This window comes from Carcharhinus amblyrhynchos, chromosome 16 (assembly GCF_965287045.1).
Source record: "Carcharhinus amblyrhynchos chromosome 16, sCarAmb.v2.hapA, whole genome shotgun sequence".
NCBI lineage: Eukaryota > Metazoa > Chordata > Chondrichthyes > Carcharhiniformes > Carcharhinidae > Carcharhinus > Carcharhinus amblyrhynchos.
Genome location: NC_137339.1, coordinates 30,738,711 through 30,760,781, shown reverse-complemented (window position 1 = coordinate 30,760,781; position 22,071 = coordinate 30,738,711). Strand labels below are relative to the sequence as shown.

At 42.3% G+C, this 22,071-nt stretch overlaps 1 protein-coding gene across 1 annotated transcript in view; it reads left to right on the top strand.

The window, feature by feature from the left end:
- Positions 1–22,071, top strand: part of ada (adenosine deaminase) — a 66,345-nt gene that overhangs the window by 25,517 nt on the left and 18,757 nt on the right. The window contains exons 4-6 of the mRNA XM_080204947.1: positions 3,412–3,555; positions 10,677–10,792; positions 17,131–17,255. Coding sequence (XP_080061073.1) covers positions 3,412–3,555; positions 10,677–10,792; positions 17,131–17,255 — 385 coding nt within the window. The remainder of the gene's footprint in view (positions 1–3,411; positions 3,556–10,676; positions 10,793–17,130; positions 17,256–22,071) is intronic.

The window sequence follows — 22,071 nt, the reverse complement described above, 5'->3', positions numbered from 1 at the left end:
CTGGAGACATCCTTTCCCAGAGTAGACTGGTCCCAACAAGTTTAAGGTTTATTTATTAGTGTCACAAGTAAACTTACATTAACATTGAAGTTATTGTGAAAGTCCCCTAATCGTCAAACTCTGGATCCTGTCTGGGTACACTGATCATGCTAAATTCTCCCTCAGTGTGCTTAACCAGCATGTCTTTTGGACTGGGAGGAAACTGGAGCGCCCAGAGGAAACCCACGCAGGCACGGGGAGAACATGCAGACTCTGTACTGACAGTGACCCAAGCCAGGAATCAAACTCAGGGCCGTGGCACTGTGAGGCAGCAGTGCTTGCCACTGTGCCGCCCCAAAATTAAACACTTGTTGAGAAGTGTAGCAACTCTCCTTAATAATTTCATTGAATATTTTAATAAAAGATTCAGTTGCATTGTTATTGGCACTAACAACTCCACTTACAACAATGCTATGTAGGTTTTGCATGTTTTTTTGTACCTTCAGAGCCACTCACAAACAGCATTGAATAGTCCAATGTTTGAACTTTCACTTTGCCTTTAAGATCATGGTACAAACTCCTAGCCTTATCTTGAATGAATGTTAAACTGAGGTATGTGTTGTTTAGTTTGATGTTCTGTTCACATGGTTAGCAATCTCTCCATGTTTATCATAATTCTACTGATCATTGCTATGTAATCTAATAGCAGCCAAAGGTGTTGTTAGCTTACCAAAGTCTTTTATTTTATCAGTTTGTTAATTATGCTACTGCTGGTAAGTCAAAAGCACATGTGATATCAACTGCACACCGACCTATTCCAGAGTGCTTTATAATATTTAAGTGTATATTGTTTTGCTGTGTTTTCTCAGCAGAAAGCACTTCTTAATCAGTGGTTCTATTTATAGCTCATTATGAATGAAATTTATGCAGAGTCAGGGACATCCTGCACACCATTTACTGATGTCCATGCTTAATTATGCCCGAGATTTAGGCTTTGAAGGTTTGTTTGTTTGTGATAAGCATGTGAGAACATAAGATAAAGGAGCACAGTGAAGCCATCCAGCCCTTTGAGAATGTTCCCCTACATAGTGGGGTCCAGGTAGATCGTCTACCTTGGCTCCAGCTTCTCTATACTCCTCGGTTCTTTTAGTATCTAAAAACCTGTCAATCTCGATCTTGAGTATGCTGGACATCCACTGTTCTCCGAACTGGAGAATTTCAAAGATATATGAATGCTGAATGATAAGAGATGTAAAGATAATGATGCTACATTCCAACTAATTCTTGATTCTTTTTCTTTTATTTTCTGCTGGCACCTTGGTTACTGTAAGTGTAGAAGTATTGGGTTGCAAGAATGGGGACTAACAAAAATAGAGGTTTATTGAAAAATGTCACGATACACCAAGTGAACTAAGATGGTGAAGTGAGGGATGTGCTGTTTTGCATATTTCAAAAAATGGTATAGCGCACTCCCTAGGCTGAATTTTATGTAACCCCTGGTGTGTTTCTTGTGGGGTAGGAGGTGAAGTGGATGCTTATCCACCACCTTCCCATTCATTCCCAAACAATCCCCTATAATATGGGGCGAAAGCAGGGCTCCAAAATCAGCCAGCCCGCCAAATTTAGATGAATAATTAAGAGTCAATTAGGTTTGCTATCGGCCAATTAACCTCTATAATATGCTGCCCATGCAATGAAATGTGGGCAGTGGGACAGGAGCATGAAGCCCAATCTCTTTTTCTTTAGATGTTTATAGGGAAGGAAGGGAGTGGGGGGGGAAGCATGACAGTCTTCGGGGCTGCCATTTGCTGATTGACCTATGGGCGGCAGTCACACAATCCATCCCCTTTCTTCCTATCCGCTTGTTTCTGTAAACCCATCGCTCCCCCTCTCTCTAACTACCCAAAACACTGGATTTACCTGCTGCGGTCCAGCCTTGACATGGGAATTAAGCAGGAATACCCAAACATGCATCAACATTACTGTGAACCAGCAGCAACAGAGTGACAGTGCAGGATGATAATTGGAGGTCAACGTTAAGGTGAAAGTGTTGTATGGGATAACCATAAGCAAGGACATCCCGGCTTTGTTTCCAGACACTTGGCCAACCTTGCATCCATCCTGCCACAATCTTTTATTCCAATTCTTCAACTCAGCTGGCAAACGTACAAAGTGGTGGGCGGTTTGGTGGCATAGTGGTTAGCACTGTCTCACAGCGCCAGGAACCTGGGTTTGATTCCCGGCTTGGGTCACTGTCTGTGTGAAGTTTGCATGTTCTCCCCATGTCTGAATGGATTTCTTCCAGGTGCTCTGGTTTCCTCCCACACTCCAAAGATGTGCGGGTTAGGTGAATCAGCCATGTTAAATTGACCCTTAGTGTCAGGCGGACTAGCTAGAGTAAATGCATGGGGTTATGGGGATAGGGATTGTAATTGGTGCAGACACAATGGGCTGAATGGCCTCCTTATGCACCATAGGATTCTATTATTCTATAGTGCTTCATGAAATGCCTTTTTGGAAATCCATATACATCACAACACTGCATTACCCTCCTTGACTCTGTTACATCCTCAAAAAATCAGTCAAGTTGGTTCAACACAATTTGCTTTTAGTAATTAAAGATGGGTTTCCTTATTTAATCTACACATTTGTCTAAGTGACTGTCATGGGTTTACCAGTTCTAAAAGCTTTCGTGCCAGTGAGGTTGGAACAAGGTGTTACATTTGAAATTTGCTAGCCTACTAGAACCACCTTGAGGAGGATTGGAAGATTATGACAAGTACCCCTGCAATTTCCATCCTTGATTCCCTCTATATCCTTGGATACAACCCATCTGATTCTAGTGACTTATCAGCTTTCAGTGCAGCTAACCTTTCTAATACCCTCCCTTTCTCAATTTCTCTCCATCCAGAATCTCAACATTTTCACTGACTTTGACAGCATTCTCATCCTAGTTATAGGGATGACGTGGAGATGCCAGTGTTGGACTGGGATGGACACAGTAAAAAGTCTCACAACACCAGGTTTATTTGGAATGACAAGATTTCTGAGCGCTGCTCCTCACCGGGTGAAGTAGCAGCATTCTGAAAGCTCGTGATTCCAAATAAACCTGTTGGACTTCAACCTGGTGTTGTGAGACTTCTTACTAGATACAGAGAGATGGACATTACTTATTTAACGGTTATGTCTCCTGCTTCCATGTCTTTTTTGATACATAGAGGACCCCCAACCTCCTCTTGCTACATTTTTACTGTTTATGTGCTTGTAAAATACTTTTGGATTCATGCACTAGGAAAGCATTGTTGATCTTTTTTTTGGTCCAAATCTGCTGCTGTGCCAGATGAACCCAATGCTCCAAAACTCCAGTAAGATTTATATGTGCTTTCTCTGTCTGAAAATAACTATTTCTTTTTGTTTTTCTGTTGCATGTAGTGGAGACCGAGAAGCTATGAAAAGAATAGCTTATGAGCTTGTGCAAATGAAAGCAAGAGAAGGTGTAATATATTTTGAAGCAAGATATAGTCCTCATCTCTTTGCCAACTCCAATGTTACCCCCATTCCTTGGAACCAAGTCCCGTAAGTAATTAAAGCACATCATCTGAGAATTTTTTGGCAATTTTATTTCAGTATTTTGACAGCAATGCTTAATAGTTTGATACATTTTTAAGTATTCAATTTTCAAATTATTATTATTATTGGCGAAACCGCAAAAGGTTCTTTCACACGGTCATAAATCAGAGTAATTTTTAGAGAATTTATTTATTCTGTAACTCTTACGATCTTCTGTACCAAGATGAGATTAGAAAGAAGAGCACTCTTAATGATATCCCCAGCCCAGTACAGATAAAAGGACACTATGAATGTGATTGAGGATAGGCACTATGTCTTCTGCATTGAATACCAATATGTTTATATTGGGTGAGATTCTCCGGCCTCCCAGCCATGTGTTTCCTGCTGGAGGGCGGTGGCACATTTGCTTATGGCGGGTCCTCAGTGGGAATTCCTATTGACGTCACTCCACACGGGCGGGGGTGTGCTGCCAGTGGGACCAGAGAATCCTGCCAGAATGAGTGGCCAGAGAATTCCGGCCATTGACTTTGCTACAGTTCATATGGTATGATCCCTTTTTATTATAGGAGTTTCATGCAGGGAAACATGATAGGGAAGCTTTCAGCAAAGATTGTGATGAATATCTTTCTATATCTCTGTATATATACAGTTTACTTGCATGGGACAGTGTACCGCTGGAAAGGACTCAGTGGTCCAAATGGTTGACCTCAAAGTAAATTCCTCAAATTTATCCACTCTTTTAAAGACCCCAGTTTCCCCTGAATTTTTCTCCACAGTATCTGCTAATAATGCTTCTCTCGTCAGTCTGTCCTTCCACCATATTATGCATAAAGTTGTTGTTCGTCCATTGTCATCAATGAGGACCTCAATACCGTTAGTCATTTTGAAGCTGGTTGCGGTGTGTCTGAAGATGACTGATCAGGTTAACTGGGGCATGGAACGTCCTGGCACATATCGGACAGACTTGTGTAGACGCTGTAGTTGTTGCACTGGTTGCTGTGGACTTGTGCAGCTTGCACTTAAGTTGTGCTTCAGCAATGCACCTTGCTTTGTGAGCTTGATAGCCTTTGTGGATGAGGCAGCGCCAGGTAGGGCGAGCTTTCCAGCAGAGACTTCCCCAAAAAGGAGCTGCTTGGTTATGCGTTCATCTGACATATGGACAACATGACCTGCCCACTGGGTCTGCGCTCTCATCAGCAGTGTGTGGACTGATGGTAGACTTGCTGTGGAGAGAACTTCAGTGTCTGGTACTTTGTCTTGCCATCAGGTGCGTAATATTCTGTGAAGACAAGTCATGTGGAAATGATTGAGCTGTCTTGCATGCCTTCGATACACAGTCCACGTTTCACAGGCATACAGGAGGGTAGTGAGTACCGTGGCGCTGTAGACCTTCAGTTTTGTTGCTGGGCTGATTCCTCGATGTTCCCATACAGTGGAGCGCAGTCTACCGAAAGCAGAACTTGCCTTTGCTATTCTGTAGTTAAGTTCTGTATCAATAGTCACTGCTTGGGAAAGGATGCTGCCAAGATAAGTGAACTGGTCCATTGCCTGTAGTTTCTGCCCTTTGATTGTGATTATGGGTTCTGTGTATGGTGCATGAGGAGCAGGCTGGTGCATGACTTTGGTCTTTTTAATGTTGATGATGAGTCCAAAGTTGTCACAAACCATGGAAAATTTGTCCATACTGACTTGCACCTCTGGCTCTGAGCCAGTATACAGGGTGCAGTCATTGGAAAAGAGGAAATCTCCCAGAACAATCTCCTTCACTTTGGTAATAGCTTGAAGTCTCCTCAGGTTGAAGAGCTTCCCATCCACTCTGTACTTGAGGCTGATTCCAGCAACACTGTCCTGGAAGGCATCATGCTGAACAGCGTGGGTGCGAGAGCACAGCCCTGTTTGACGCCATTGGTGACTGGGAATGCCTCAGGATTCTCCACCATCCAGTACTCTGGCCATCATGGAACTGGCATACCATCTGAATGAATTTGGGGCGGCGGCGGGGGGGGTGGGGGAGGCAGCTGAACTTCGACATGATCCTCCACAGGCCTTGTCAGCTGTCAGTGTCAAAAGCTTTCGTGAGGTCAACGAAGGTTGTGTAGAGCTCGCGATTCTGCTCCTGACACTTCTCCTGAAGTTGGCGTGCAGCAAAAATCATGTCAATAGTCCCATGATCTTTGTGGAAGCCACACTGTGACTCTGGAAGCAGGCCCAGCTCCAGATGGGTGACCAGACGATTTAGCAGGACTCTCACGAGGGTTTTTCCTGTGAAGGAGAGCAGCGAGATTCTTCGGTAGTTGTCGCATATTTGCCGATTGCCCTTCCTCTTGTAGAGGTGTACGATGGAAGCATCTTTACGTTCCTGAGGAATGGATTCTTGCTTCCAAAAGGATTGGAACAACTCGGTGAGCTTCTTGTTAAGTACAGGACCATCAGCTTTGTAGATCACTGTGTGTATGGCATCTGCCCTGGGGCTTTGCCACTGGATAGCTGGCTGACAGCTTTCGTGACTTCGGCTACTACTGGTGGGTCACCCATGGTGCTGTTGATATCAGCCTGGGGAATCCTGTCTGTTGTCTCATCGTTAATAGATGACGGTCGATTTGAGGACGGCTTCAAAGTGGTCAACCCATCTTGGCAGGATCTGAGCCCTCTCTAATGAGAGTTGTACCATCTGTATTCAGGACGGGGGAGCTCCCGAGAGATTGAGGGCTTCATAGAACCGTTTCAAGTCATTTCTGTCAGCGTTTCCCTGTATTTCATCTACCTTGGCGCTCAGCCAGGCATCCTGCATTTTACGCAGTTTATTCTGGACTGTCCTGTGAGCACTGGTTAAAAGCATTTTTCTTGGCAGCTGAAGAAGAGTCAATCTGACAGGCCTGATGAAGACAGTGCTTTTCAACAAGTAGAGCCTGTATCTCCTCATCATTCTCATCGAAGCAGTCATGCTACTTATGGGTAGAGGGCCTGAGCATCTTCAATGCAGACATATGGACAGCATCCCTGAAGCGTTCCCAGTCATTCTCAGCGCTGCCTGCAAGGTGTAGGTCAGCAAGCTTGATTTCTAAGTCTTCAGCCTGTCTGAAGCTATGCTGAGGTTCTTCAGCTTGGCCACATTGATTCTTTTCATAACCTTGCTTCCTTGTGGTCGCCTCTTGGATTTGATGCAGAGCCTCATTTTGGAGACAATGAGCCTGTGATCTGTCCAGTCAGCACCACACATGGCCTTGGTTGTTATTCTGACACCCTGCCTGTCTTTTCTCCTGACAATGACATAGTCAATAAGATGCCAGTGCTTAGAGCAGGGGTGCATCCAGGAGGTCTTGTTACAGGTAGCAGATGGAAGGTTGTGTTGATGATGAGGAGGTTGCGTGCACAGGTTTTTATTAAGAGTAAGCTGTTACTGTTACATTTGCCTGCTCCATGCCTACCAATGACTCCCTGCCAGATTGCAGAGTCACACCCTACTCTTGCTTTGGCAACGTTTTGTAGGAGTCTTCAAAGCATCATTGAAGAATTCAAGCATCTCTGCTAAATCAGGGGATTCCCTGGCTCGTGATGAGCCAAAATGGAGAAGGCTCATCTGGAAAGAGACTAAACAGATCATGAGACTTCAATGTGTAGAAGCAAAGTTGAGGCATCGGAAGGAGTGCACAAAACTCAAGTCAACTCATCTTTCAAAGCACTACTTGCCCTGCATGTGGTGGAGTTTATAGTTTGTGCGTTGGTCTTATTGACCAGAGTGGAATAAGTCGCCCACAATGCGGAGTGGCCACTTAACCAAGAGGCACCAATAACCCTGATCTTCCTGCCGCCTTGATCTACAGTTCAGAGCTATATTGCCTCTAATTTAGTTCCTTTCTCCCCTCTCTTTCATATTTATGATTGGTAAATTCCATTTGCGGTTCTTCAGCATGCATCTATTCCCTCTTGCAAATCCCAAACAAGATAAATCAAATCCACGGAGCTTTTATTGTTCACTATTTCCTCAAGATATCCAATAAATTTGCTAAGCAAAACTTCTCCATAGGTTCACATTGACTCCCTCTTAAGATAACGTCAATCTAGGTATTTCAGTAGTCCCTCTGCCTTGCAATATTTACCCACGGCTGACATTAAACTCACTATCAAATAGTTCCTTTCTTGGATCAATCTTGTGATTGCCATGGAGAAGTTGCACATTCACTAGAATTGCAGTGGACATGAGGCACTTTAGTTATGTGGAGAGACTAGAGAAGCTGGAGTTATTCTCCTTTATAATAGCGAAGATTAAATCAAGTTCTAATTGAAATGTTGAAAATTGAGTGTCTTTAAGAGTGGATGGGGGGAATACTTTTTTTATATAAGACCCTGGTCAGACCTCTCTTGGAGTACTGTGCTCAGTTCTGGTCACCTCATTACAGGAAGCTGTGGAAGCTATTGAAAGGGTGCAGAGGGGATTTACAGGGATGTTGCCTGGATTGGGTGGCATGCCTTATGAGGATAAGTTGAGGGAGCTCGGTCCTCGCTCCTTAAAGAGATGAAGAATGAGAGGTGACCTGATAGAAGTGTATAAGATGTTGAGAGGTATAGGTCGGGTGGATTTTCCCAAGGGCTGGAATGGTTGCTATGAGAGGACACAGGTTTAAGGTGCTGGGGAGTAGGTACAGAGGAGGTATCAGGGGTAAGTTTTTCACTCAGAGGGTGGTGGGTGAGTGGAATTGGCTGCCGGTGGAGGCAAATTCGATAGGGTCTTTCAGGAGACTTCTGGATGAGTACATGGAACTTGATAGAATTGAGGGTTATAGGTGAGCCTAGTAGGTGTGGATATCATTGGCACAACTTGTGGGCCGAAGGGCCTGTTTGTGCTGTAGTTTTTTCTATGTTCTATGTTTCCACTGGCAGAAGGGCCAATGACCAGAGGGAACAGATTTAAAATAATTGATGAGGTGGGGGATGGGAAGAGGTGTATGCAGCGAGTGACAATCTGTCCTGCAGTATCTGAAAGGGCGGTGGTGGCTTGTTGAATAGTAAACAATTACATGGTAGCACAGAGCTTGAATATTGCTGAAAGGAGACGCGTTGCTGATGTTGTTCACCTTGCACTCATCAGGCCAAACGAGTGCCAAATTTCAGTCACACAGTGACTGTACCACAGTGCTCATTGTTTGGCATGTTGACTGGCCAAGGCAATGCCATGGAGAAAGGAACAGGGAACTCTTGGTTCCCCAAGCTCCTGGTAATTCAGCAGAAAAGGGGCAAGGTTTGAGCTTATTACTTTATTTACAGAGAATGAGTCCCTGCATATGTAAATGAGCCACTTTACAAGCTCAACTGATTCATCTTTAATAGCTACACTAATGAACAATTTATGTCAACACCTCTGAAATGCCTTGGAACATTTTTCTATGTTTAAATAACTCAAAAATTCCTGTAATCGAACAGTGCATAGTATCAATAGTGAGTCAGATTTGAACTTTGCCTGTTCAATCTCCATGGGGCTTGGGTTGGGAGTTATTGGATGTTTGAGTTGCAAATCACTTCAGGGAACCTTGGATCTATGTGAACAGAGTAAGCAATTGAGTATCTCCTTAACCAGTCAGACTGTGAAACAAACAGCACAAGGTCTGATTAAGGGAGTGTCAACTTGAATGATTAAGCCAACATCTGACATCTAAAAGGACACCGAAAGAGAGAGTGAGGGAGATTTGATGGGGAGAACAAAAGAAGCTTTTTATTTGAAAAGAATAATCTTAAATTTGAAAAAAATCTCTCAACAACAATAAAAATCTGAAGGAATGAGAAACCACATTGTAATGGTTAATTTTAAGTGTCACGGGTTGATGGGCAGTAATTAATCTTCCAGATACTTGGACACAAAAGAATTCCTGTGCTGAATTTACTTTGAATCTATCATATGAGGTCAGGAATTTTGCATTGCTCAGTAAGAAAGTTAAATATTGAAATTTTATTTTTTGTGAAGCCACGAGTGATCGATGAATCATTAAAAGTAGCCTCTTAGTTTCTTTGTTTAATTGTGCGTCCGCTCTTGCTTCTTTGTCATTAAGTTTGAGACAATCTGATCAGCTATTTCTGCTGCTTCCCTTTCTTCTACTAGCCCTCCGGGCCAAACTGTCTTTATTAGCTGGTGTGGCGTTTGCAGCTAAATAACCGTGCGCACTATTAGCCTTGCTGACATTTTGAAAGGAATTTTTCAGCCTTATTTGTTATAGTAACCATCTTCTCTCTCCCGAGGTACGATCAATCTGCTTCCCTACTGCAAATTATAATTTTTTCATGGCAAATGATGGATTCAGTGGAAAATATTTTTTTTCCTTTGGTTCCTGAGTCTTGCTATTGTCTGCCTGACTATTGGTCAGGTAAAGGAATGTGCAAGCTCATAGGGATGCAATATCCACTTTACAGAAATAGTGACGTTGAATCCAACAAGAGATAATAGTGTGATACTCAAAATTGTACTGCTGCCTGTGCCCCTTTTTAAAAATTGGTGTTATGTCAGTTTATTTGCTGGGTGGTGTTCACATTTCTTGATGTTTCCTCTGGGTGCTCCGGTTTCCTCCTACAATCTGAAAGACCTGCTGGTAGGGTCTATTGGCCATGTTAAATTCTCCCTCAGTGTACCCGAACAGGTGCCAGCGTGAGACGACTAGGGGATTTTCATAGTAACCTCGTTGCAGAGTTAATGTAAGCCTACATGTGACACTAACAAACAAAATGAAATATTTATGCTGAATTTTCAGCCATTCTTTCATATGGTCACTTCTAAAAATAAGGGCACTTGATTTGCTAGTGTTTCACCTTTATTGGTGTATGAAATAAGCTGACCAACCTACAGTGAATCTAATGGACATGTGGAATTATATACACAGATCTTCAGTATTTTATAAAAATACATTCAGTGTATTTTTATAAAATACTGAAATACAGTTTGGTCGTACCAGTATTTTTATAAAATACTGGGACTACCAAACTGAACTAGTCCCAGTATAGACATTTTAGGGCAGGCTTGACATTTTACCCAGGCTTGACTATAGAAATGCACAAAATGTGTCTTATTAATCTGTCTCTTATTTGATGTGATAATGAGTTATCTAGAGTCTGACTTGTTTTGTGTTAATGTTCGCAATCAGAGGGGACCTATCTCCAGATGAAGTAGTTCACCTTATCAACCAGGGTTTCAAGGAAGGAGAAAAGGATTTTAAAATCAAAGCGAGATCCATTCTTTGCTGCATGCGTCATATGCCAGGTAAAATATTGTCGTTGGTATAAATATATTTTCATCTGTCCGTTTATTGATTTTATTTCTAACCTGAAGGATGTTCAGCAATTGTCAGACTTGCTCCCTGAAACACGTGGCCATTTTCTGTCACTGTTCAATTTTCTGCTTATTATACTGAGTTGTGATTCAGGCCTAGTAGCTGAATCTCCAAACACAATGTTGCTACCCCACTTGATAAGGGTTATCCACCTGAAACCCCCTAAGGCCGCGTTGTGATTATCTTCTGGTCTTTACACTAATTTGCCATGCTGAGAATTACATTTTATGCCCGGGATAGAGAGGCGGCTTTAGGAGGAAAAATAGAGTAGCTTGGGCCTATACTCATTGGAGTTTGGAAGAATAAGAAGCTATCTTATTGAAACAGAAAAGCTTCTGAAAGGACAGGATAGATGCTGAGAGGGTGCTTGAGGAACCTAAAACTGGGAATATAGTTTCACAATAAGAGATCTTCCATTTAAGATGGAAATTGAGTAATTCCTCTTAAGATCATAGAGTTCCTATAATGCAGAAGGAGGTCATTCGAGTCCTCTCCGACAACAATCCCACCTTGGCCCTAGTCCCTCTGACACTAAGGGGTAATTTAGCATGTCCAATAACCTTAACCTGCAAATCTTAGGAGTGTGGGAGGAAACTGGAGCACCCGGAAGAAACCCGTGCAGACACAGGGAGAACATGCAAACTCCGAACAGACAGCCACCCAAGGTTGGCATTGTACCTGAATCCCTGGCGCTGTGAGGCAGCCGTGCCAACCACTGTGCCATCATGTCTTCCCAACTATTGGAGGATCATTAATCTTTGGAATTTTTTACTCAGGTGAGAAGTGAAGGTTAGGTCGTCGAATGTGTTCAAGGCTGAATTATACAGATTTTTGATTTTGCGTAGGAGTACATGGTTATGGAGTAGGCAAGAAAGTGGAGTTGATCCAAGATTAGATTAGCCGTGATTTTATTGAATGGTGGAGCAGAGTCAAGAGGCCAAATGGGCCCCCCACTCCACTCCTGTTCTCATGTTATTATTTGCACCAAGCATTTTGCTTTAAGTGCTCAATTCCAAGTTTAATATGAAGAAAGAGATTAGAAGGCAAGGATCTGGAGCTGAAAGAATGGTTTGTTGCTCCCAGTGATTTTGATTTCCCTTAGCAACTCGCTGCTATTGGATCTTGGTCCACACTCATTTTCCTTGGACTTTGTTCCCATTTCCTCACTGGCTGCCAGCCAACTCAGTTGGCAGCTGGCAGTGTTGTCCAATGGTATGATCATGATACAGGTGGCGAGTTCAAGAGTAAGGTGGTGAGGACCCAACGAGGGGGGGAGCACAGATGACAGCCACTGGGACAAAGAGAGGGGCACTGATTTTTCAGCCTAATTACCCCATTGTGATTGGAGGTTGAATTCCTCACTGTGCTGCCAAAACACAAGACTACATTCCCAATGCTGGAAGCTCTTGCCATTGTGTTATGTGTTTCCCATGACCCCAAAGATGTCCCAGATTGTGCCAGTCCCCAGATAGCCCAGTTTCCAATGCTGCTTTTCTACTTACAAAGTAAGAAGTCAGCATTAGTCAGACCTGCCCTGCCCATTATAAATCAGAGGATTAACTGAAATAAAAACAAAATATGTTGGATAAACTCAGCAGGCCTGGCAGGATCTGTGGAGAGCAAGTTAACATTTTGTATCCATATGACCCCTTTTCAGAACTCTTTTTAACTGACAGGCTTGATAAATAACTGGAGTACTTTGTGCACTTCTTGCATTGTGAAATGGATATAATGTACTAGTGGTATGAGAGAATAGGATCAAGGAGGGAAACAGTAGGTTTAATACAAGTAATAAAAATATTCCTGCAGACTAATGGGACTAAAGGTAAACAAAGCTCCACAGATGCTGCCAGACCTGCTAAGTGTATCCAGCATTTTCTGTTTTTATTTCAATTAATCTGCATTGATTTATGATGTGCATGTCTGACCTTTTTTGTAAAAGATATTCTGCATGGTGTCAAGTAGCATGGAAAGTGGGTGATCCTTGTTCTTATCTCATTTGTTGGCCATAGTTGCTTCAGCGCGTGAGTGGAGCCTTTGCTTTTTGTCTCATACCAAATGCTCCTTTGAAGAGTTCCCATGGTTTGCCTATAGAGTTATGGAGGTTTACAGCATGGAAACAGGCGCTTTGGCCCAAGTTGTCCATGCTGCCCAGTTTTTACTGCTAAGCTAGTCCCAATTATCTGCATTTGGCCCATATCCCTCTATTGCCAGTCTTACCCCTCTGTCTGTCTAACTGCTTTTAAAAGACAAAATTGTACCTACTTCTACTCCTGCCTCTGACATGTTCCAGACATTCATCACCTTCTGAGTGAGGGAAAAAAAAATGCCCCTCTGGACCTTATATCTCTCCCCTCTCACCTTATATCTATGCCCTCTAGTTTTAGACTTTGGGAAAGGATTTTGACTATCTACTTAAGCCATGCCCTCCATTACTTTATATGCCTCTAAGATTCTCCCCTAAGGCTCTTACACTCCATGGATAAAAGTCCCAGTCTATCCAGCCTCTCCTTATAACTCAAACCATCAAGTCTCGGTAGCATCCTAGTAAATCATTTCTGCACTCTTTCTGGTTTAATAATATCCTTTCTATAATTCTGTAATTGCTGAACTGTACACAGTGTTCCTGGTCTGGCCTTACTAATGTCTTGTCTTGTACAACTTCAACAAGACATCCCAACTCCTGTATTCAACGTGCTGACCAATGAAACCAAGCATGCCTTCTTCTCCACCCTGTCCACCTGTAACTTCACTTTCAAGGAGATATACTTTAACTGATACTTGTCTAAATGCTCAAGCACTCTATCTGTTTCTGAGAATCGATATCAGAACAGTTGATGTTAATCTGACCGGACTGCAGTTAGCAGAATTCTTCCGATCTCCTTCCTTAAATAATGGAGATGAGTTTAGAATTTTCAGATCCGAAGATCTAGAGAATATTGGGAACATTGTGATAATATGCATCAGCAATTTCGTTACCTTTTGGGGTGGGATGCCATCAGACTGTGGAGATTTGTTTATCTTTTGTATCATTAGCCTCCATGACTGTTTTCATTACTTGTATTATACATACATATAGTACAGAAGGAACCCATTTGGCTCTTCAAGCCTGAATTGACTCTCCGACGGAGCATCTTATCCAGGCCCTATCCCCGTAACCTCACGTATTTACTGCTAATCGCCCTAACCTTGGGGCATTAATGGGAAATTTACCATGGCCAATCTACCTAACCTACATGTCTTTGGACTGTGGGAGGAAACCAGAGCACCCGGAGAAACCCACACAAGCACAGAGAATGTGCTAAGTCCGCACAGACAGTGAGCTAAGGCCAGAATTGAACCCGGGTCCCTGGCACTGTGAGGCAGCATTACTAACCACTGTGCCACTGTGCTGTGTTCATATCTGCCGCACAATTCAAGCCATAGTGTACATTTCAATGGTGAACTAGGCAGGGAATATTTTCAAGATAACAGCAAGAGTGACGCAATTCAGAAGACAACTTTTGGATATCCATATTTGAACACACATTTCCATGATGTTGTTTCCACATGGCTTTCCTTACGTGGGAACCATTTCATTCGGCCTGACTCTTGGGATGGAATTTTACACCAATGGAGCTTTATGGTTCAGCCGAAGTCAATAGACCTTTGAACAGCTCCACCCCTGATGTAACAGGACAGGAAAATTTCACCCTTAGTCTTACCTCTTTGTCCACAGTTCTGAAGTATACAAGTGGAGCTTTGCTTTTAGTCTCATACCAATTCTCCTCTGAAGAGTTCCCACTGTATGTATAACTATTAACAGTTCAATCTGATTTACTGTGGTCAATTTATTTCTCATCTGATAGAGATTTGCTTTGCATAAATTTAAAACTTTGGTTAGTGAGCCTCCATTCTCCCCTTCAAGCTCAAGCTCAATCTCAAAATCATCACTGTTTGGGAGATGCTCCTTTGCAGTCATATATTGTCAGCTGATTCTAGTTTATTACTCATCAGCTTGTTCCTTTATCAATTTTAAAACATATTGGGCTAAAATTCACAGTAGAGCTTGTGGCACTCATTGGTATTTCTGCTCAAATCAGGCAAGAGGGAGATGTGTGGTAAAATATGGACGTCCAAAAGTTATTTTCTGAATTGTGTCACTCTTGCCATTTGCTTCATCAATTCCTCTGTCTTACTCACAATTACAATGCACACTGTGGCCTGAAGCTGTTGGTCTTGTGCCCTTGCTGTAATGGGACAATAAAATTCTGTTCTTGGTCTTGTATCTTTCAGCAACTGTGGTCAACAAAGATACACGTGGAGCCTTTGCTTTTTGTCTCATCCCAATTCTCCTCTGAAGAGTTCTCATATGAGCTAAACTCGAACAACTATTCCCAACTCCGTAAAGTTGCCTAACTCTGTCTCAACCATCTGCTGCTGAAATCCTCATGGATATATTGAAAGTTCCAATGCGCTCCTGACCAGCCTTCCATATTCTAACCTCGGTAAAATGAGTAACCCAAAACTCTGTCCACGTCCTAACTCGCACTGTCCCATTCACTCATCCATCCTGTGCTTCCTGACATAGAACATAGAACACTACAGCACAAACAGGCCCTTCGGCCCACGAGTTGCGCCGATCTCATCAACACCTACCAATCTATAGACCTATCTATAACCCCCAATCCCATTAAACCCCATATACTCATCCAGAAGTCTTTTAAAAGACCCCAGTGAGTTCGCCTCCACCACCACTGACGGCAGCCGATTCCATTCACTCACCACCCTCTGAGTGAAAAACTTACCCCTAACATCACTTCTGTACTTTCCTCCCTGCACCTTAAATCTGTGTCGTCTTGTAGCGACCATTTCAACCCGGGGAAATAGCCTCTGAGAATCCACCCTATCTATTCCTCTCAACATTTTATAAACTTCTATCAGGTCGCCTCTCAACCTTCGTCTCTCCAGGGAAAAGAGTCCCAGCTCCCTCAACCTAACTTCATAAGGCATGCCTCCCAGTCCAGGCAACATCCTTGTAAATCTCCTCTGTACCCTTTCAATAGCTTCTACGTCCTTCCTATAGTGAGGCGACCAGAACTGCGCACAGTACTCCAAATGAGGCTTGACAAGGGTCTTATAAAGTTGCAGCATTACCTCCCGATTCCTAAACTCAATCCCTCGATTAATGAAGGCCAGTACACCATACGCCTTCTTGACCACATCCTCCATCTGCGAGGCCGATTTAAGAGTCCTGTGGACCCGGACCCCAAGGTCCTTCTGCTCTTCAACACTACTAAGACTCCTGCCCTTGATAGTGTACTCGTTCATCCCGTTGGTTCCGCCAAAATGGACGACTACACATTTATCCGCGTTGAAGTCCATCTGCCACTTCTCCGCCCAGTCCTGCATCCTATTTATGTCCTGCTGCAACTTTTGACATCCTTCCAGACCATCCACAACACCACCGACCTTCGTGTCATCAGCAAACTTACTTACCCATCCCTCTACTTCCTCATTTAGGTCATTTATGAAAATGACAAACAGCAAGGGTCCTAGAATAGATCCCTGGGGCACTCCACTGGTGACTGACCTCCATGCTGAAAAAGACCCATCCACAACCACTCTCTGCCTTCTGCAGGCAAGCCAGTTCTGGATCCACAAGGCCATAGCCTCTTGGATCCTATGCCCTCTCACCTTCTCAAGAAGTCTTGCATGGGGGACCTTATCAAACGCCTTGCTGAATTCCATGTACACCACGTCCACTGCACTTCCTTCGTCAATGACCTGCATTGGCTCCCAGTAAAGACATTCCCATTTTTCTTTTTGAATCTTCATGGCCCAATCCCTGTCTACTCCAGTTATTTTCTCCAACCACAATTCTCTTGAGATATCTGTGCTCTTCTAATTCTGGACTCTCCAGCATCCTTGACTTTAATGGCTACACCATTGGTGGCCTTGCCCTCATCTGCCTGCTGAATCTCTTCTTCCCTTGCTCTTCTTTGAGATGCTGCATCTTTTCGTTTGGCCAAGATTTTGTCATCTGCCTCAATATCTCTCCATGGTTCCATGTCAAATTTTGTTTTATAATGCTCCTGTGAAGTGGCTTGGGTGCTTTATTTCATTTAAAGGAGCTACATAAATATAAATAATTGTTGATGTAAGTAAAGATAAAGACTGCTGCTAAATCACTGAGATGGATTAGTATTAAAAGTAATATTGAGATTATAATAGACCTTGCAGAATGCAATCATAAAAAGACAAAATGATGGTATTGATCTCTTTTCAGAATGGTCTGCTGAAGTTGTGAACCTGTGTAAGAAATATCGCAATGAAGGTGTTGTGGGCATTGACTTGGCAGGTGATGAATCTTTAAACTGCAACTTCAACTCGGGCCATCGCATGGCCTATGAGGTAGGTGGTTATCCTCAACAAGATGAATTGACTGGGGAATGCTGGAGTGGAGCAAAATTCAGAAGTAAGACGGATTCTGGTTTTCTGCTCTGGAAACCTGAGGCTTGCGCAAGGTAGTGATTGTTGCAGAATGCATTCTGTACATCCTCTGCTACACTTCATCAGAGTGCCTTCAGTGTAGTCCAAAAATGTGCAGGTTAGGTTGATTGGCCATGCTAAAATTGCCCCTTAGTGCCCTGCTCTGTGTAGGTTAGAGGGATTAGTGGGTAAAATATGTAGGGATATGGAGGTGGGATTGTGGTCGGTGCAGACTCATTGGGCCAAATAGCCTGTTTCTGTACTGTAAGGTTTCTATGATTTCTATATACCTCCTGGGATTTGTAGAGGATCTCAACACTAGCATCCTCAGGCTGTCCTAACCAATGGATTAAAAGTGGTGCACCCTTGGTGCACCACATGAACAAGGTTTCTGCTGATTTTAGTTGGCCTATTGAGAGGACCTTTGAGAAGATTGTGTATCTATAAATTATGAGTTTGGGTACACGTTTGTATTAGAGCTGCATTAATACATTAATTTAAGCTTCTTAAGATATGGTTTATAAATAGAATATCCTTCCATGTATGGGAGACTTGGATACTTCACTGGCTGTGTTCCCCATCTGACTTGTTAAGCATGTTGTGCATCTGACTGCTCAGATGGTATCAGTCATATGTGCTCATATGCTGTTGATCATAAGTATGTTTTAAAATGTCCTTTCAGAGCCATTTGAATGTCAAATGTTGCTAATAGTTTACTGCTCAAAAAGTTGTTCAATAAGTAATTTTTGCTCACTATTTAAAATTTTGCTCACTGTTACAGAAGTATTATTTTTGTACATCAGACTGCAAGACAGCATTTTCAAGCTAAAATATCATGAACAAAGAAATCAAACCAAGTTTTCAAAAAAAATTGTTAAATCTAAATCCCTCTAGTTTTCTCTCTCATTTAAATTTGATTTATAAATGAGAAAATAGGCAACTATTCAGCTGAATAAAACGTCCATTCTTTGAATGTCAAGCCAATATAATTTACTAAATGACCTAGAGCTTTAATATTAAATTCCTGTTTTGCATAAATGATTTTGTTTTTTTAATGTACCTTTGATGATTTTCACATTAGTTTGAAGAAGAAAGAAAACAACGCATTACTTTTGACCTTAAATTCGTTGCATTGAAGCATGGGTAAAGGCTATGTGCCTTACTCATGCATAAGGTAATGCAAACAGTACATCTGTTTATACATGTCAAATAGTGCATGACCACCACATTGCCAAAGCTGATATAAAAGAGGAAGCAAGCCAGTTCTTACATGCTGCTTTTTCTGCACTTCATAATCTGGCACCTCCCCAATGGCAGAAGGCAAGAATGTATAAGCAGCATCCAATAAACAGTGACTTACTTCAGCAATCTGACTCAAACTGATCGCAGTGTTTGCCCCACAGTAACACTCGATCAGTAACCGTAAAAGGGTAGGGCAGGTTGAATGCTGCTGATCCTTGGCATCAAAGCATTACAACTGTGCTTAAAATTCCAAGTTACAATGCCACGGGTGACAGATTTATTTATGATACTAACCCATCCCTGCCTGTAATGGCTTTCCTGCTCTGTCAAAGCAGATAAATGAATGATGTTCATCAACAGCACGTCATCTGTATTTCCCGTAAGCCCATATTACAATGCGGCTGTGATTAAGAAGCTGAGTCATTTGTTGAACGGACACTCCTGTGTGCGGTGGAAATTGAATAGTGGACAATTAAAATGAAGTACAGATACAGGACCGAAATAGATAATTTTGCTCTTTAATATTGTATTAAAAGGGCAAATGGCATTTTAAATTTGAAAATAGATTATCTAATTTACTCAAATGTTTGATAGATGGAGGGCTATCTTGTTTGGGATCTTAAGTTTTTATAGCAATTTTCCTGCCCATCCTCCACACATCTTATTGGGGCCAGTGGGACATAAAATTCCTTGAAGATGCATTTGAGAAGGCCCCAACTCCTTTGCATACCTCCCCTTGCCTCATGCATTAGCACAGAGTACCCCCATCCATATTTGAGCAGATCTTGTTAGTCAAATCATCAAACTATGTCATCAAGTTTATTTCCTGGAATTTGCTTAGTGTCCAGCCTAAATTCAACAGATGTGTGTTTTATTCCAAGCGTCCAACCTTCTTGCGGTGATAGAAGGCCAGTACTCTGTATTTTTTGGAACAGAGCCTTTTGCAAGCACCTACTGACCTTGCATAGGTGAAAAGGAAAACACAGAATTAAACTTAGAAAAACCTGGCCCAGTTTAGCAAAACTCGCAAGAAATGTTTGGGGATTCAATTCCAAAGTACTACTAGTTCTGAGAAAGGGCCAAGGCCCAGGGTGTAACTCAACGAGTCCCTAAAATATACCAGCCACACAGATTCCATAAGCAAAAAATAGCAGTGCCATCAAGTCAGTGGAAGATAATACAATCATTCACTGATATTAGCAATGAGCAAAAAAAAGCTTAAAATAATTCTGTTCATAGGCCAAAAGGAGTTGCAATGTAAGGTAACCTTTATGTTGGTAACCTTTATAGTTATGCTACTTGAACTAACAAATCAAAAGTTGCAGGTTCAAGTTTCAGCGAAGCAAGTTGTGAAATTTAAATGCAACACACCTCGACATTTGTGAACTAACTGGATTATCATAAAAGTTCCGCTAATTCACTAACATTTGTTGGAGATGGTAACATGCTACATCTACCTGGTTTGCTGACACGTGACTCTCACTTGAGACTTCAAGTGCCTCAATACTGACCAACCGATGACTGTGACCAGACTTGGGCAATGCCAATCCAATCGACCTTGCAAAGCCCTTCTCACCAAAAATTGGTGCAGAATGCAAGAACTTTATTGTGCCATCTCCTCACCATCGCAATACTATCTCTTCCTTCCCCACTGATAAATTAGTATTCCTCCTTTTGGAGGAAATACAGCCAAAGCAAGGAAAAGAATATACTCTGTACAAAGTCTTCAATGTCCACACTACTGCCAGAATTGGCTTGGGAGAAGGCGAGCTGACAAACACAATTACTTGTTGTCTTGCTTACCTTCTGTCACGGACTACATGTCACATGATTTATAGATGCGATCACCACACAGTGCTCAGTGTCAAAATGAGGCTACTCTTCATTTTGTGCTGGGGCTGTCACTGTGCTTAGTAGGATACAACTAAGCATCCATGAGATGATGTGGACTATAACTGCAGCAGAATTATATATCACCACCTCTTAGTCCAACAGTTCGCTTGTGTATCATCTCATGCATCACTATCGTCCTTGGAAAATAATATTTGTTCTTTGGAAACCGGAGAGTGGCATATCAGGACCATATTCTAAAAGGAGCCATCATCCTAATGAAGCTACTTACATGCACCATAGAGCCAGGCTGCTTACTATATGGAGACTTATAAATGTTATAAATACAACAGATCACAAAAAAATCTTTAATTTGTCCAAGTTTACTCTGGGATCATGGACAATTAGCTGATCAACAGGAGGGTGAAATTCCATAAATGAAACACCACATATTGGAGCAGGAGACTGTCCAAAGGGATGAACAGAGGAAGTGTAATGTGTAGGGGAAATGGATAGCATCCTTTGTTATTAGGATCAAGAGTCCCATGTGTTATGTTGCTTGCCTGATGCCAATGTGAAGGGTGGATCGTACCTGCCAATCTGAATTGTTTGAAGAGGTGAATTCTTTGAAGAGGTGGCCAAATTATTGACAGGGGTATGCCTACGGATGTTAGTTATATGGATTTCTAAAGGCATTTGATAAAAATCACTTTTTTTAAAAAAAAAAGCTGTTAACTAAAATTGAGTTTCCTGGAACTTCAGGCAAATTATTGTCCTTGTCAGATCAGTTGAATGGCAGGAGACAAAAGGAATAATTGGCAAGATGTGAATAATGGTGTTCTGGGGAGGCCTATGGAGCCTCAATGACTTAGATGATGGCTCAGACAGCCACATGCACAAGTTGCCAATGATACAAAGATAGGTGATGCTATAAGTAAAATTATGAAGAGATACTGATAGATTAATTGACTGGGTAAAACTTTGGCATATAGATTTTAAAATAGGCAAGTGTTAGGTCATCCCCTTTGGACCTAGAAGAGTAGATTACGTTGTTTTTGCAATTCATTCATGGGATGTGGGAGTCACTGGCTTGGCCAGCTTTTCTATTTTTCATCCCTAATCACCCTTGAGAATGTTGTGGTAAGACTTGCCTTGAGCCATTGCTGTCTATGTGCTGTAGGTACACCCACATGACTGTTAGGGAGGGAGTTCCAGGATTTTGATCCAGTGAAAGTCTGGTATCAGCTCATAAGCACCCAATATGGCTTTCCTCACTGCCTTATCTCAAGACCTTTTCTCAGTCAGAGGTGCATATACTTCACTAGTTCTGCCTGCAAGTTTAGTCTGTACTGATGTCTGTCTAGCTGTTTTCTCAAAAGCACAAAAAGACTCAGCCTCCTTTTCATCGATTCTTTTCTAAAGTTTATGCATAAGTGTGCAAAATAGCCATGATGTGGGGTAGGTAAAGTAAGTAGTCTCACGACACCAGGTTAAAGTCCAGCAGGTTAATTTGGTAGCAGGAGCTTTCGAAGAGCCGCTCCTTCATCAGGTGAGTGTAGTCACATGATGGAGTGGTGCTCCAAACCTCGTGCTACCAAATAATCCTGTTGTACTTTAACCTGGTGTTGTGGGACTTCTTACTGTGTAAAGTAGGTTTACGTTAACA